Here is a 14,441-nt window from a genome sequence, read left to right as displayed (position 1 = left end):
TTGTGGCCTGCTTTCGTGATTCCATGGAAATATCTCAAAGAGATCTAATCCAGATCCTTCTCGACTTCTGTCTATGGTCTTTTTCCAGCTATACATGGCCGATCGAGTCAGATCCATGGCTTTTCCAGCTAGATCGGTAACTTTTCAAAGTTTTTTCTCACTTTTCTGGGTTCTCTGAAACCCTAACCTTTAAGATCTTTCGATTTTATTTTAGATCTACCTTAGATCTGTGTATGTTATGAGCCTCTTATGTGTTTTTCTCAAAGCTTTTCCGATTTTTCAAAGCGACTCTCCGTCCTCAAAAATTAGGGTTTCTTAAACTCTTTTTAAAATATCTCTTCTCCAATTTTCGGTGTTGTTTTATGATTTTACTATGTTTAAACGATTTGCTTATGTTTTTCTTCTACCTGGTTCATCGTGTTAAAACCCTAAGTGTTTTGGTTCTATCCGGTGTTCTGAAACTCTCTTTGTTTATTTTATACGCATGCTTGGTTCGATTAAGTTCTTGTGTTTGAATCCTTTTCCTTGTTTGACTTATCTGATTCAGAGTTCTTACCATTTCTTAACTCGACTATTATTAAAACCCTAATTTTTTAAAAGGTTTTCCTTACTTATTACTGTGAGTTCTTTACTTGTTTCTGACTTTCTTTACCTGTTAGACTAGTTTCTTCACTTTGGTTCTATGTGTGAGCCATGACTGCTTGACCTTGTTGATTACCATGCTTTGAATAGTCCTTAGCCTATTCATGTCACTCCTGTATGTTTATGTTCCTCTAGTTTGCTACTTTTTTTCAATATGTTTGACCCTGCATGTCTAATATGCATATTCATTCTTTTATATGTTGAAGTGCAGAATCATGACCTTTTCTTGATTGATCTTTATTTTCTTAAGTTACGACTGATTGCAAAACATTTTCTTATAAACCCTAATTTTACTCATTTGTTTAAATTGATTGATTCCTTTCCTTTATTTGCTGTGATGTTTTACCCTGCTGAATCCTCTCCCCAAATTAAGTATATTCTGTACCTAGACTCAATTGTATACTCTATAATTTTACTATCCCTTATATGGTCAGAAATCAATCTTCCTCAGATTGATTTTATTTCCTTAATTATTCCATTAGTATCCGTTAAGCAGTAATTCCTTGATTAAAGGAAAGTACTTGTATTAGTGAGATTCTGATTGTGATTATTTCCATATTTGTGTTAAACCTTTATTTGTTGCCTTATTTTTCACTCGTTTTCAAAGCTATAAAAACCCTACCCTCTCTTCTTTAAAGACACAAACAATTTAGTTCAGAACACACACTTATACACTCAAAACTCTCTTTCTCTACTACTACTTGTGCTTTTGCTTTGTCTAGCCGGCTGAAAGCCAAGGCTAGACTGTAGAATCCGACTTGCTTTACCTTTCTGCACTTTGCATTCTCAACTGGTATGTCCTAGTTAATTTTAAAGCCTCAACAACAACATGCTTCTTTAATTGTTTCAGTTTCTCTCATTCTTGTCTACTTCTGCTTGTGATTCTGTCGTGAAACCTGCAGTCAAGTTACATTACCAGCATGCTATAATGTCTCCCCTTCCCCTTTAGATTAATGCATTCCCTTATGTGTGCTCCCAAGCATGCCCTGTCAATCATTACTGTATACTTACTATCTTATGAATCCCAAACCCCTATCCCTTCCATGTGTTAATGTTTTATGTCTGGTTTGTGATTATGCCAGCATCAGCTATTGCTGTGCATGTCCAAACCAGACCCCTGCTGGGGTTATGTGTTTACAGACAAATGTCTATGTATCCCAAAATATGTGAGATTCGCCTAAACTTAGAGTCTGTTTGGCCAAGCTTCTGGGAGACCAAAAATACTTCTTTTTTTTGTTTGTAAAAAAAGTATTTTAATAAAAAGTTTAAGATATTTAGCCAAAATAAAAAATACTTTTGAGCAGCAACAGAAGCAGTTTTTCTGCTTTTGGGGAGAAGCTACAAATTCTAGCTTCTTCCAAGAAGTAGAAGCGGAAAACTAATTTGTTCAAGACAAAAATAACTTTGCAATAACTTTATATTTTTCAAATTATCCTCATTAATTTAACATTTTTCTTTTCCTTTTTCTTTTTATTCTACTATACATTTCTTTTCTTTTTTATTTTAATCATAGATTTATTCTTTTTCTCCTATTCGTAAGAGTAAATTTTAAATTTATATTAAACAATATATTTTGGCATATTTAAAGTATCATATAAACAATAAGTAATACCAAGCACTCAATGTTATTACTTTGGAATAACTATTATATTGATTGAAATTTTTAATTTATATTTTTACTTTATATTTTATATTTCAATTAAATTCTTTTATAATAAATGTTTAAATTTATTTTTAATACTAATTGCAAATCGAACCTTTACTATCCTTTTTTGGTAATTTGATACTTAAAAGTACTTTTTTTTTTAAAAATAACCAAACACAATGAGCTTGCAAAAAGCATTATTCAAACGAATTGGCCGAACACAAACTACTATTTTGCAAAAGTACTTTTTCAAAAAACATATTTAAACAAAAAAAAATCATTTCAAAATAAGCAGTTTTTGACAACTTGGTCAAACAAGCTCTTAGTTGATAGCTAAAATTTGTCCCACCATCTCAAGGTTCCACACAGAATGGCTCTGATACCATATGTAACAGCTCAATTAACTAGTGATATTGAGCCCGTTTGGATGTGCTTGTTTTAAGTGACTTTTAAGCCAAAATAATTTTTAAGCCATAAATTAGGAATTCCAACTTTTGACTTTTACCTTGTTTTTGTCATTTTAGCTTAAAAATAAGTGTTTAAAAGCACTTTTTTACTTTACTAACACTACAAAATAGCTTAAAACCCATTTTGGCTTAAAAGCACTTAAGACAAGCCAATCCAAACAAGCTCATTGTCCGCTTTGGGCCTAGATCCACACAACTTTTAAACGCATCACTAAGGTATAAGGCTTGTTTACTTATATATTCAACATCTCATGTTTTGTCATGATATGAGATTCGCTTGGGTTGTGACAACGTAACAATTATAGCCATTGGATTCTCCAATGTTAAGTAGGGAAAGGAACAAAGACATTTCTGAATGTTATGTTAGCGGCTCTAGCGTTATCTTCAGCTAAAAAAGTTTCCCTTGTTACAGAGGGAAAAAAACAAATACAACACAAAAAGGTAGCTAAGCTAGATATTCATAACCTCATCATCATTATGCAGTTCGCAGACAAGCGTAATGCTAAAGGATATCGAAAAGTAAATCCTGCAAGCACATATAAAGGTATGTTTCTACAAGAACATAAATCGTATAGGTATAAATGAAAGGCGGTCTGAGAGGGAGAGTGCAGTAGAGTGATCTCCTGATAGGACTTCTGAACCACATTCTACGTTGGCTTTAAAGCACTCAAATCCACTACTGGAGAAACAACGCTCTCCACTTGTATCTCAGGAATGCACTATAAGAAAATCTAGTATACTAGCTGGACAATATAATAGGTAGGTATTTAAGTGGAGAAGGATAAAGGGACGAGCCCATTATCTACCATGTTTTGAACTGCGCACCCGGGGAAAAAAAGGTACCAAAACTTCATAGCATCTGTTCAGTTCCTATCGCAGGGAAGAGAACAGGAACTCTCTTATGGAGAGGCCATCGATGACACCACAGTTGCCAGTAGAAACTCCACAATCTATGCAAATTGACCAAAGATAATAGGAGTAGAAACACAAAAAAGTAGCTCAAAGAGGAGAAAAGGTGAATGCGGAGAGTCCTGAGCTTCGATACCATCAAAAACAGCTCTCATGTCTTCAGATCATCAGACATGGCTGAAGGTATACAATGCATTGCAAGAATATCTGACGTTGCCGCTTTTGCATTTTTAGTCTGCAGTACAACAATCTAAAAAAACAACAGAATCACCTTGAGAGGTCCAGAAGGATAAGAAAAGAAAAGAAAAGAAAGGAAAGGACATAAAAATCAGATAGAGAGATAACCTGATCATAATCAAGATCAAACTTCATGTATTCTTCTTTACAGGCCTCCACCATGTTAGCCAAGCTCTTCAGATTTTTTATAGGCTTGCCGTTGAAAGCAAGAACCTAGATTACATTCATTCAATGTCAAATCAAAACATATAGATGCACGTGAAAAAATTAACAATGGCAGCTCCCTAATTCGTAAATACTACTCAGCTCTGTAGTCCCACAATATTTTCTTCTCACCTGAGTGTTAACTAGTTCTTCATAACCAATATTGATGTCAGCCACAAGCACCTAATAGGAAGTGGGCAAGGCAGATCAGAAAGGAGCCTTAGATATAACAGACTAGTAAATCGACAAAGAGCTAGACTGACCTGAGAAACCACAACCAGTTGTTCATCAATTGATTGTGCCATTGCGTGTAAGAGTTTGTCCAACAACTTAACTGGAGCATCAAATTCATAATCTTTTTCATACTAAATTTAAGGGAAAAAAGTGGTACCCAAGCAAGATATGTAAGCCCTCAAAGGCATAGCGAACAAGTAATAAATAAAATATGAAGTTATGCAGTTGATTACAAACCTCTGAACGTAAATATGGAACAGAAACAGCAGTGAAAACAAATCCACCGACAATGTAGTAAGAAGGAGGTTTTCCCTTGATATGAGCTGGAATCAATCGTTTATGTGCGTTAAGCTTTATTTTGAATTCTAGAGTCTTAGATTTACGAAGAACTTTCACTCGAGCATCATCTCCAGTATATTTTTGAGAAACAAGATAGCTGAAACCAATGCGCTCTCCATGCCTAACGGTACTGAAAAATAACAATACCAAAATCAGGAATTTACAATTTTCAAAATAATAATAATAATGAAGTTCAGAAATTCAGTGATAGAGAGTTTCTAATTTCCATCTCACAAAGTCATCTATATTTGTGATTAGAACTTAATTTTTAGTCTCTTAGGTGTAGCTGGGATTGAGTTTGGAGCTGGGCCAAATATAAGGCCTCCCACAAGAAAAATATGCAACATCCATTATTCCTCCCAACCATCCCTCTTTGGCACCTATATGATCCTTTTTAATCATATCAATGGGGATTCCACAAATCAATTATTCCCAGCTAAACAATGGGATGCTTCTTGAACCCTAGTGCGAGGATTATGAATCTGACAATCCTGCAATACCTAACATATTTATCAATGTTTTGAGTAGCCAATACAATAGCCAGTATTACCAAAGCAAGCAACACAAAATTGTTCTGTATTTTCTTCTGCCCCTTCACCCATCACTAACAAATACTTTTATTTCTTACTTCCAGAGTGGTCAAATAAGTTAATCGCAGCATAGAAGAGAGAGAATTCCAAGATGTATGAAAGATATTACTATCAACTGTGCACAAGAATGAAATGCTGACAATAGTAACAATTCTATCAAGATAAATAGAAATGAACTAAATGCAGTCTTCTGCACTGACATAAATTGCTTGAGAAACTAGATTTACTACCCTATTGAGCAATGTTTACATTACACCATAATGTATTTGACTACCAAAATGAACATCTTTGCATGAAAGGTTAATATGTATTTAACTACTAGACAATTCAATACCTAAATTACAAAAAGCAGACCATATGTAAAAAACTAAACATACCAACAAAGAGTAAGGACAAAGCTCAAAACATATTCCAGAGCACCAATGGATAGACATCTAGTAAACGAATTTGAATCTATTCCCCACTTTTATAGTAATCGTTATGTTTCTTTTGTTCAAAAAGGAATAATCATTTTTCTTTGTTCAGTCCCTTTCTAATCGCCGGGTACCTAAATCACAATGATGATTTGCACAGTATCTCAACATCTATTGAATGTTGCGGATACATTATATGGAATTTACCAGAATTTCATATTTCCTTTACAGATAAGCATCTAAAAGATAAAATACTCAAGAAAAGCAGACAAATAAAGGGAAAATGAAATCTTGATGCTTTCATGATTTCAATTTCCTTTCTTGCTCTTGAGCACAACTATACAGTCCACTCACACTAGTCGGACATCACCTGACGTTAAATAGTAGTGTCTTATCTCTTCTTTAAACTTGTTTGTTAACTTCTCACTAGATAATGAATATGCAACTTTGACTAATCTACACTTATCTAGCGTTCTTTCTTCTGAATATAAATCATAATCTTTAAATCACCATTTTTGTAATCAATAAGATCAAATACACATAATTGGAGAACAGGAAGAGACTTCAATACTAGGTATCACATTCCATAAGGTCTTTCATACTCCCACTGTTTTATTTTACATGATGATATTTGACTAGGCATGAGATTTAAGAAAGATTTACTTTTGACTCATAAGCTAAACATGTTTAACATACAAAAATGGCCCTAGAATCTAGCGGTCATAATACAACAGCAAAAGAGAAGGTGGTACCGGTACAAGGAATTAAAGGGTACATAATAAGTGTCTGCTACTAAAATGGTTATGGAGACACGACTGTGAAGAACAACCTTTATGGAGGCAGATGACAAATCAAAAGTATGGTTAAGAGGGTCACTAGTGTACTAAACCAGTGAAAACTTCATTTGGGGTGAGCACTTGGAGAACCATCAGACAGCAATGGCCTATTTTTGTTGCTAATATTGGCTTCGGTATTGGAAATAGTCAGAAAAAAAACCTTTAGGGTTGACAACTGGCTAGGGTATGGTCCTCTCGAGGAACTCTTTCGAGAAATGTACAAATCGATCATTATATATCCTTTTCTTTCTGCGACGGAATGGAAGAAAAGTAATGAAACCCGCGCAACCCCTACTCTAATCAATAGACTAAAGGCCCCTACTGAAAATATGTCACAAACTACGACCCAGAGTTTTGCCCTTTGAAGCGCCAGTCGCGTAGGGCGACCGGGCCACTATTGCTACTATTGCTAAGCATTAAAAATATTGGATAAAAAGTAAATACCAGCTTAAACAATGGCTACCCCACGCCATTTCTACTATTTGAAGATGAAGTTGAAAAAGAGTGTCCATTATAATGTGAATAGAAGAAAATAATCCTATAAATATCTAATAAGTATGTTTTATTTATCAATCTCTTGTATTATAGTTTTTCAACAATTATGTAAAAAGGGTCATATAACTAAAAAATATTTGTAATAATGATAAATCGATTTTCTGCGGGCTGGTAATATAATACTTCATCCGCCCCACTTTGTTTGACATTATTTCGTTTTTGAAAATGACACATTTCTATACTTTCTTATTATTACGATAAATTCGCAGGAAAAGAGTAAAGTACATAAATTCTCTATCTCTTTCCTTTGTTGTGTGTGTGTGTGAGAGAGAGAGAACAAACTCTCGATATACAGACATATCTCGTTGAATATAAAATTTTTATGATATATTTAAAATCATAATTTCTTTATGGAACAGAGTGTTGGTCAATCAAGAACTCCCATGTACAGAAGATGAAGGTGGCCGAAATGAGGATATTGAGATGGATGTGGGGACATACCAGGTTAGATAGAATTAGAAATAAAGTTATTCGGGGCAAAATAGGTTGGCCCCTGTGGAGGATAAGATGCGGGAGGCGAGACTTAGATGGTCCGGGCATGTTAAGAGGAGAGCCGTTGATACTCTTATGAGGAGGTATGAGAGGCTGGCGTTGGAGGGCCAACGAAGAGGTAGAGGCAGGCCAAACAAATATTGGGGAGAGGTGATTAGGCGAGATATAACCATAGATAGGAATGTATGGAGGTTGAGAATAAAGGTAAAGGGTTAGGTAGTTGAGTGTTCTCCTTGTTTGTAATAGTAGCTTTGATACATCACTTAGTGTCCTTCTTGTATTTTTTTTTTATTGCTATATTGTTGTTATTACTTATTGCTATCTTGTTTCAGTTTCTAATTGCATTACTTAGTGTTAGTTTGTATTTTTGCTTCAGTTGTCAAATTGGTTTGCTTGTTATTTTCCCTTCCATTTTTCCTTCCTGAGTCAAGGGTCTATCGGAAATAACATCTCTACCTTTCTAAAGACAGGGGTAAGGTCTGCATACACTCTACCCTTCCTAGACCCCACTTATGGGACTACACTAGTATTTACCCGTAAAAAGGTACAGTTAAATTTATACGTGGTTTATAGACAAGTGAATTAACTTGATCCCAAGATGATGAATAAATTATATATAAATGTAATACTTAGCCTTGATATGGAGATAAAACAGCAGAAATCGTAATTCCGGGAGTAGGGCTTCCGGGGACAATAATAATTATATAAATTAGCAAGAAGATAAAATTATATTGAGCTTTGAACAAAGTGTAGCATATGTTTGTTAGATTATTCCTCACTTACAATGATGGTGGAGCTCACTATTTATAATTGTACCTAGGGAACAAGGTCCTAGGATCATGCCCCTCTTAAATGACTATTACAAGGGCCATTAAAGAATGTGTAACGGTAGGCGATAAATATCTTATTCTCTGTAACAGACCATGTACTTAATGTTATAGAATATTCTTCATTAAATACTACCAGATGGTAGGCATTTACTTTGCCTTTATGAATATCGTTCTCTCCGACAACAAGCGAGATCACTGCCCTCAGGCTCGACTGTCCTCTATCTCCGGCTCCACGTGTCACTTTCTCATGTGAACATTAAATATGAACATATTTTACCCCCATACATATAGTTCCCCTGCTTTCCGGTGGCATAACTTTGTGTCACCAGAAAGTTGGTAGAGATATTTTTTTAGCGGGAAATTCTCTGACCCCCTTTAAAAAGTTTCTGACGGTTTATTAGGCGCGCGTCTCTCTGCATTTAATTCCCCAAAACACGCATCATCCCACGATTTAACATCACTTTTGCCGGTTAACGAGGTAATTATGGCCACGATTTTAGCCATTTATTCCTTTACTTACACACATCGAACTTCTTCATTTATACTTCATAATTCTCCAAATTTTCTCAAACTCTCTTTACTCAACTCGTACTTTGTCTTCAACCTTTCTTTAGCCTTCTTCTTTAGAGAAACCCTTCCTTTCCTTTTTGATAAAAATGGCTTCTTCTTCCAGAAACCCTAGTTCTTCAAAAAATAATGGTAAAGCTGATGATGCTACTCATCCTACGGTGAGTACCATCATCCCAAGAAGTCTTGTCATAACTAAAGACTTTGAAGAGAAATATCCTTCCGCTAAACCTCGTATGTGGACCATTGGGGTGTACCCTTCTACCAATATCCCTAATGTGAAGGAAGATTGCCATTGCCAAGATTTAGACATTATCACTCCTGATTTGACGGAGCGGATAACCTTACCCAAGAAGGTTTTTACGTATTTTTATATGTATTCTTTGACTTTGGGGCCGTTCTCTTTAAGTGGGGAGCTTGATTCCATCATCGTGGAGTTCTGTATCCGCTACTAGGTATGACTGGCACAAGTAAGTCCTTCTGTGTAGAGGACAGTCGCTTGTCATCAACGTCTTTGCCAGAAGACGGGAGATGAAATTTTGTATAATAACCTTGTTGGTTGATTCTGCTTGGACATTTTCACTCGGATGATAGGGTGATGATGTAATCCTTTTGATTTTTAAGTCTTCAAGGAACTTTGTGACCTTTGAGCCTATAAACTGTGGCATGTTGTCAAAGGCAATCTCTTTTGGTATCCCAAATCTGCAAATTATATTCTCCTACAAGATATCTACTACTTCTTGTTCGCCAATCTTCTGATAAGGACCTGCTTCAACCCACATAGAAAAATAGTTAGTTAAAATCAAAAGAAATCTTACCTTGTCGGTGGCTGGTGGCAGTGGTCCGACGATATCCACCCCCACTTCATGAATGGGCATGGTGACAAAACCAAGTATGGTGGCTCTGCCAGTTGATGTACCAACGGTGCGTAGTGTTGACATTATCACATTTTTGAACATAGGCCTTGGCATCTTCTTCCATCCAGGGCCAGTGGTTTCCTGCCCTAATTAATTTTAGCAAGAAGGAATCCGCGGTCGAATGATTTCTGCAGATCCCTTCGTGGACTTCTCGCATAACATAATTAGCTTCAGAAGCTCCCAAACATCGGGCCAGCACGCCTTGGAAAGATCTTCTGTACAATTGACCTCCTTTAAAACTATATCGCGCTGCCTTAGTGCGTAGCACCCGAGATGCCTTGGGATCTTTAGGGAACTTTCCGTGCTCGAGATAGTCAATGATCTCATTTCTCCAGTCCCAGACCAAGTTGGTCGCGTTGACCTCATAATATCTATTTGCATCCAGTACCGAATGCATAAGTTGTACGACCATACCAGATTTCGATCCTTTCATATTTGTAGACGAGCCTAGATTGGCTAGTGCATCCGCTTCCCCATTCTCTTCCCTCGGGATGTGTGTAATTGACCATTCCTTTAATCGAGCGAGTAAAGCGTGGACTTTCACTACATACTGTTGCATACGTTCCTTTTTGGCTTCAAAGATCCCATAGACCTGATTTACTACCAATTTGGAGTCACATTTGATTTCTATGACCTCGGAGTCAAGCCCCCGGGCTAGTTCGAGTCCTGCAATCAATGCTTCAAACTCTGCTTCATTTTTAGTCAGGGGAACGGTTCTTATGGCCTACCTTAGGATTTCTCCCAAGGGCGTGGTCAGTACTATGCCAAGCCCAGACCCCTTCACGTTGGAAGCTCCGTCCGTGAATAAGATCCAAACTCCTGATGTTGATTCTGACACCATCACTGCTTCTTTGGTGGCTAAAGGTAATAGTCCTGGTCTGAAATCGGCCACGAAGTCGGCCAAGACTTGTGATTTAATCGCAGTCCTAGGCTTATATTCTATGTCAAATTCACTTATTTTGATAGCCCACTTGGCCATCCTACCCGAAAGTTTGGGTTTATGAAGAATGTTCATAGGGGAAAATTGGTCACCATGGCTATCAGATGACATTGGAAATAAGGCCTAAGATTTCATGTGGAGACTACGAGAGCTAAGGCTAATTTTTCCAGATGTGGGTAGCGAGTTTATACTCCCGTTAAAATTTCACTAACGTAATAAATAGGAGATTGTGTACCTTCGTTCTCATGGACTAAAATGGCATTTTGCTCTACCTTCGAGACTGCTAAGTAAATCAACAGTTGTTCGCCTTCCTCCGATTTTGATATTAACAGAGGACTTGACAAATACCTTTTCAAATCCCTCAAAGCCTGCTAACACTCCGGGGTCCATTCGAAGTTCTTCTTCTTTTTGAGTAGTGAGAAGAAATGATGGCATTTATCTAAAGACCAGGAAATGAATATGCTCAAAGCGGTCAGTCTCTTTGTTAACCTTTGAACCTCATTCACGCTTGAAAGTTGATCTGGGATGTCTTCAATGGATTTAATTTTATTGGGGTTAACTTCGATCCCCCTTTGTGACACCGGGAATCCCAGAAACTTACCGGAGTTGACCCCAAACGCACATTTCTCACGGTTAAGCTTCATATTATGTTTCCTTAAGATGTCAAAAGTTTCTTGCAAGTGTTTAAGATGATCACATACGTTCAAAGACTTAACCAGTATATTATCTATGTAAACTTCCATGGTTTTCCCTATTTGTTTCTCGAACATTTTGTTCATGAGCGCTGATACGTGGCTCCGACGTTCTTTAGCCCGACGGGCATCACATCATAACAATATGTGTCGAAGTTTGTTAGGAATAAAGTTTTTTCCTGATCCTCAGGGTTCATCTTGATTTGGTTGTACCCGGAGTAAGCATCGAGGAAACTTATTAACTCATGCCTGGCCATTACATCAATCATTTGATCAATGTTTCGTAATGGGAATGAGTTTTTTGGGCACGCCTTATTTAAATCTTTATAGTCTAAACACATGCGAAACTTGTTCTTCTTCTTTGGAACTACTACTATATTATCTAACCAGTCTGGATACTTACCTCTCGGATTGAACTGATATCAAGCAATCAAGTTACCTCTTCCTTGACAAATTTTTTCCTGACCTCGGCAATATGATGTTTTTTCTATCTTATCGGAAGGATGCTGGGATCTAGGCTTAATTTGTGTACGGTCACTTCTACAGGATACCTGTCATATCCGCATGCGACCACGCAAAACAATAAACATTAAATTTAAGAAATTCAATAAATCTATACCCGAGCTCGGGGTGTAGTCCTGTCTCCAAGTGGAACTTCCTCTCCAAGAACTTTTTGAATAATGCGACTTGTTCAAGTTCTTCCGCCGTGGATTTTGTTGCGTCTGTCTCTTCTGGTACTTGGAAATATCTTGGTACCTAATAGGATTCCGACGACTCTTCCCCCTGGCAGATTTTGCTAGGTTTAGGAGCAGGCGCCGATTCCTGTAATTGCTATGCCGCATGCTCCTTTCTTTTGCTACTGGAAATTAAGATTGCATTCATCTCCCTTGTTGTCAGTTGGTCACCTTTTATTTGTTTAATTCCCTCGGGAGTCGAGCATTTTAGCAACTGGTGATACATTGATGGCATAGCCTTCATCTTGTGCAACCCTGGTCTCCCAAGGATGATATTGTAACCTATATCACCATCCACTACGTCGAAAAGGGTCATCTTCATCACCCCCTCGGCATTCGTGGGCAGCAAGATCTCTTCCCAGGTTGTTATTCTTGCCAAATTGAACCCAACGAGAAGTTTTGTGGACGGAATAATACTTTTGGTGAGCTTGGCTTGCTCCATCACTCTCCAGTGGATAATATAGGCGAAACTTACTTTGTCCACCAGAATTGGTCTACGCCTAGTCAAGCTAGCGATGGGCATATCATCAGAATCCTCTTCACTATCTCCATTATCTTCTCCATAATCAGATCTCATCTCAGGTACAACCACAGACAAAGGCTCAGCATCAAAATGAGAAGAGGGAGTAGGGTCAATACTCACATGGGGCTTTTGAGAGGACCCCTGAGTTGGATCCTCCGAGGAGGGATTAGGTTCTTTATTAGGTACTCCAGTAGTATTTTTATGTGCCTATTGTTCAATAGTCACAAGCTCTCTGCCTTCTATCAAGGTCTTAGACTTTTCCCCCTGAGGCTTAGACCCATCCTTACCTCTTTCGATAATAACCTATTCACCAGCTATAGATAGCATATTTTCTATTGCTTCTCTCTCTTGTAACTCCATGGAAAACGCAAGAGAAAGAGGAGTGTTACCTACAGACTCAAGATCGGGGAATGCCTTTGTGGAGTCAGCATTCTCAGAACCAGCAGTTTGGTCTACATTTGAGCCTTCTTCCATGGGAAGACTGGAGATTTCTTGATTTTCATCTTTGACTGTGCCTTTTTCACCCTCTTTTTTCGGCGAGGTAGGAGTAGAGCTCGTAGCCACAAACTTTTTAGGAGTCGAGATTTTGCGGCTCCGATGAGAACCAAAACTCAATTGGGTAGGAGAGGAAACTGAGTGTGGGGGTGACTCTGCCTTAGGTTTTTGGAAAGTAGTGGTGTTGAGTGAGGAGTCTAACATCGATGTTTTAACTGGTGAGGACTCAATAGGGGTGTTACTTGGAACACTCGAGGTTTCGTGATTTTCAGCCATGGTGAAAGTAATGAGTTGAAGAGGAGGGATTGGTAGTTTGAAGAGAGAAAGAAGGAGGAAAATCTTAAAGTTTGATGTGAAGAGTTGTGACAGTGATGGATATATGTAAGATGGATAAGGGACCGGTTAAGAAAGGGCGGCAATTTTGGGATTCGGGTCGATTGCCAATGGGTGAGACGTTTGGGTTCAAAAGACGCAAAGAAAAGAAACTGACACACTGATGATGTGGCACTTGTTTTAACCATTAAAAATTGTGCATGAGAGAACAAAGAAACTACTAACTTGTGTCAGGAGAACCAGGTTCTCTAATGAATCTTGCACCTATAAGCTTTGCCCTTTTTACCGGTGTGCGCTGTATCAACTGCTTATTTGCTCTGTAATCATCATGCGTGCCTACCTGTAATGATATAGAGGTAAGTTAGACTTTGCCAGAAAACACTTTTTAGCTAATTTTACCTGTACATTTCTTTCATAGCCAATCATCGAGGGGCCAGGTTCTCAGTTGGGTTTTATCAACCCCAGTGGCTAGTGATTTCTTTCAAAATGTTCTCTGCTTAAGGCCTTGGTGAATATATCTGCAATCTGATCTTCTGTGATGCAGAATTTCATGCTGATGAGCCCTTTTTCAACATTGTCTCTAAGGAAGTGATGGCGCACATCATTGTGCTTGGTTCTCTTATGTTGGACTGGATATTTGGCCATATTGAGTGAACTTGTATTGTCGCACAGGAGGGGCACACAGTCAGTGAACACTCCAAAGTCTTCCAACTGGTGCTTGATCCATAGCAATTGAGCACAGCAAGAAGCAACAACTACATATTTCGCTTCTGCAGTTGAGAGTGCCACCGATCTTTGCTTCCTTGTGCCACATGAGATTATAGAAGAACCCAGGAAATGTGCCATT

General features: G+C 37.7%; 1 protein-coding gene across 1 annotated transcript; it reads right to left on the bottom strand.

Moving 5' to 3' along the window:
• Nucleotides 1-3,584: 3,584 nt before the first annotated feature.
• On the bottom strand, nt 3,585-11,560 carry LOC104241178 (protease Do-like 9). The gene is made up of 6 exons (XM_070158064.1): nt 11,307-11,560; nt 4,576-4,807; nt 4,368-4,469; nt 4,237-4,287; nt 4,009-4,113; nt 3,585-3,913 (listed from the first exon to the last, which is right to left on the bottom strand). The coding sequence occupies exons 1-6, from the start codon at nt 11,558-11,560 to the stop codon at nt 3,815-3,817; spliced, it is 843 nt and encodes a 280-aa protein (XP_070014165.1). The 3' UTR covers nt 3,585-3,814.
• Nucleotides 11,561-14,441: the final 2,881 nt, after the last annotated feature.

Source organism: Nicotiana sylvestris, chromosome 9 (genome assembly GCF_000393655.2).
Source record: "Nicotiana sylvestris chromosome 9, ASM39365v2, whole genome shotgun sequence".
Taxonomy (NCBI): domain Eukaryota; kingdom Viridiplantae; phylum Streptophyta; class Magnoliopsida; order Solanales; family Solanaceae; genus Nicotiana; species Nicotiana sylvestris.
Note: the sequence above shows the minus strand (reverse complement) of the source record. Positions and strands in the feature narration are given on the sequence as shown.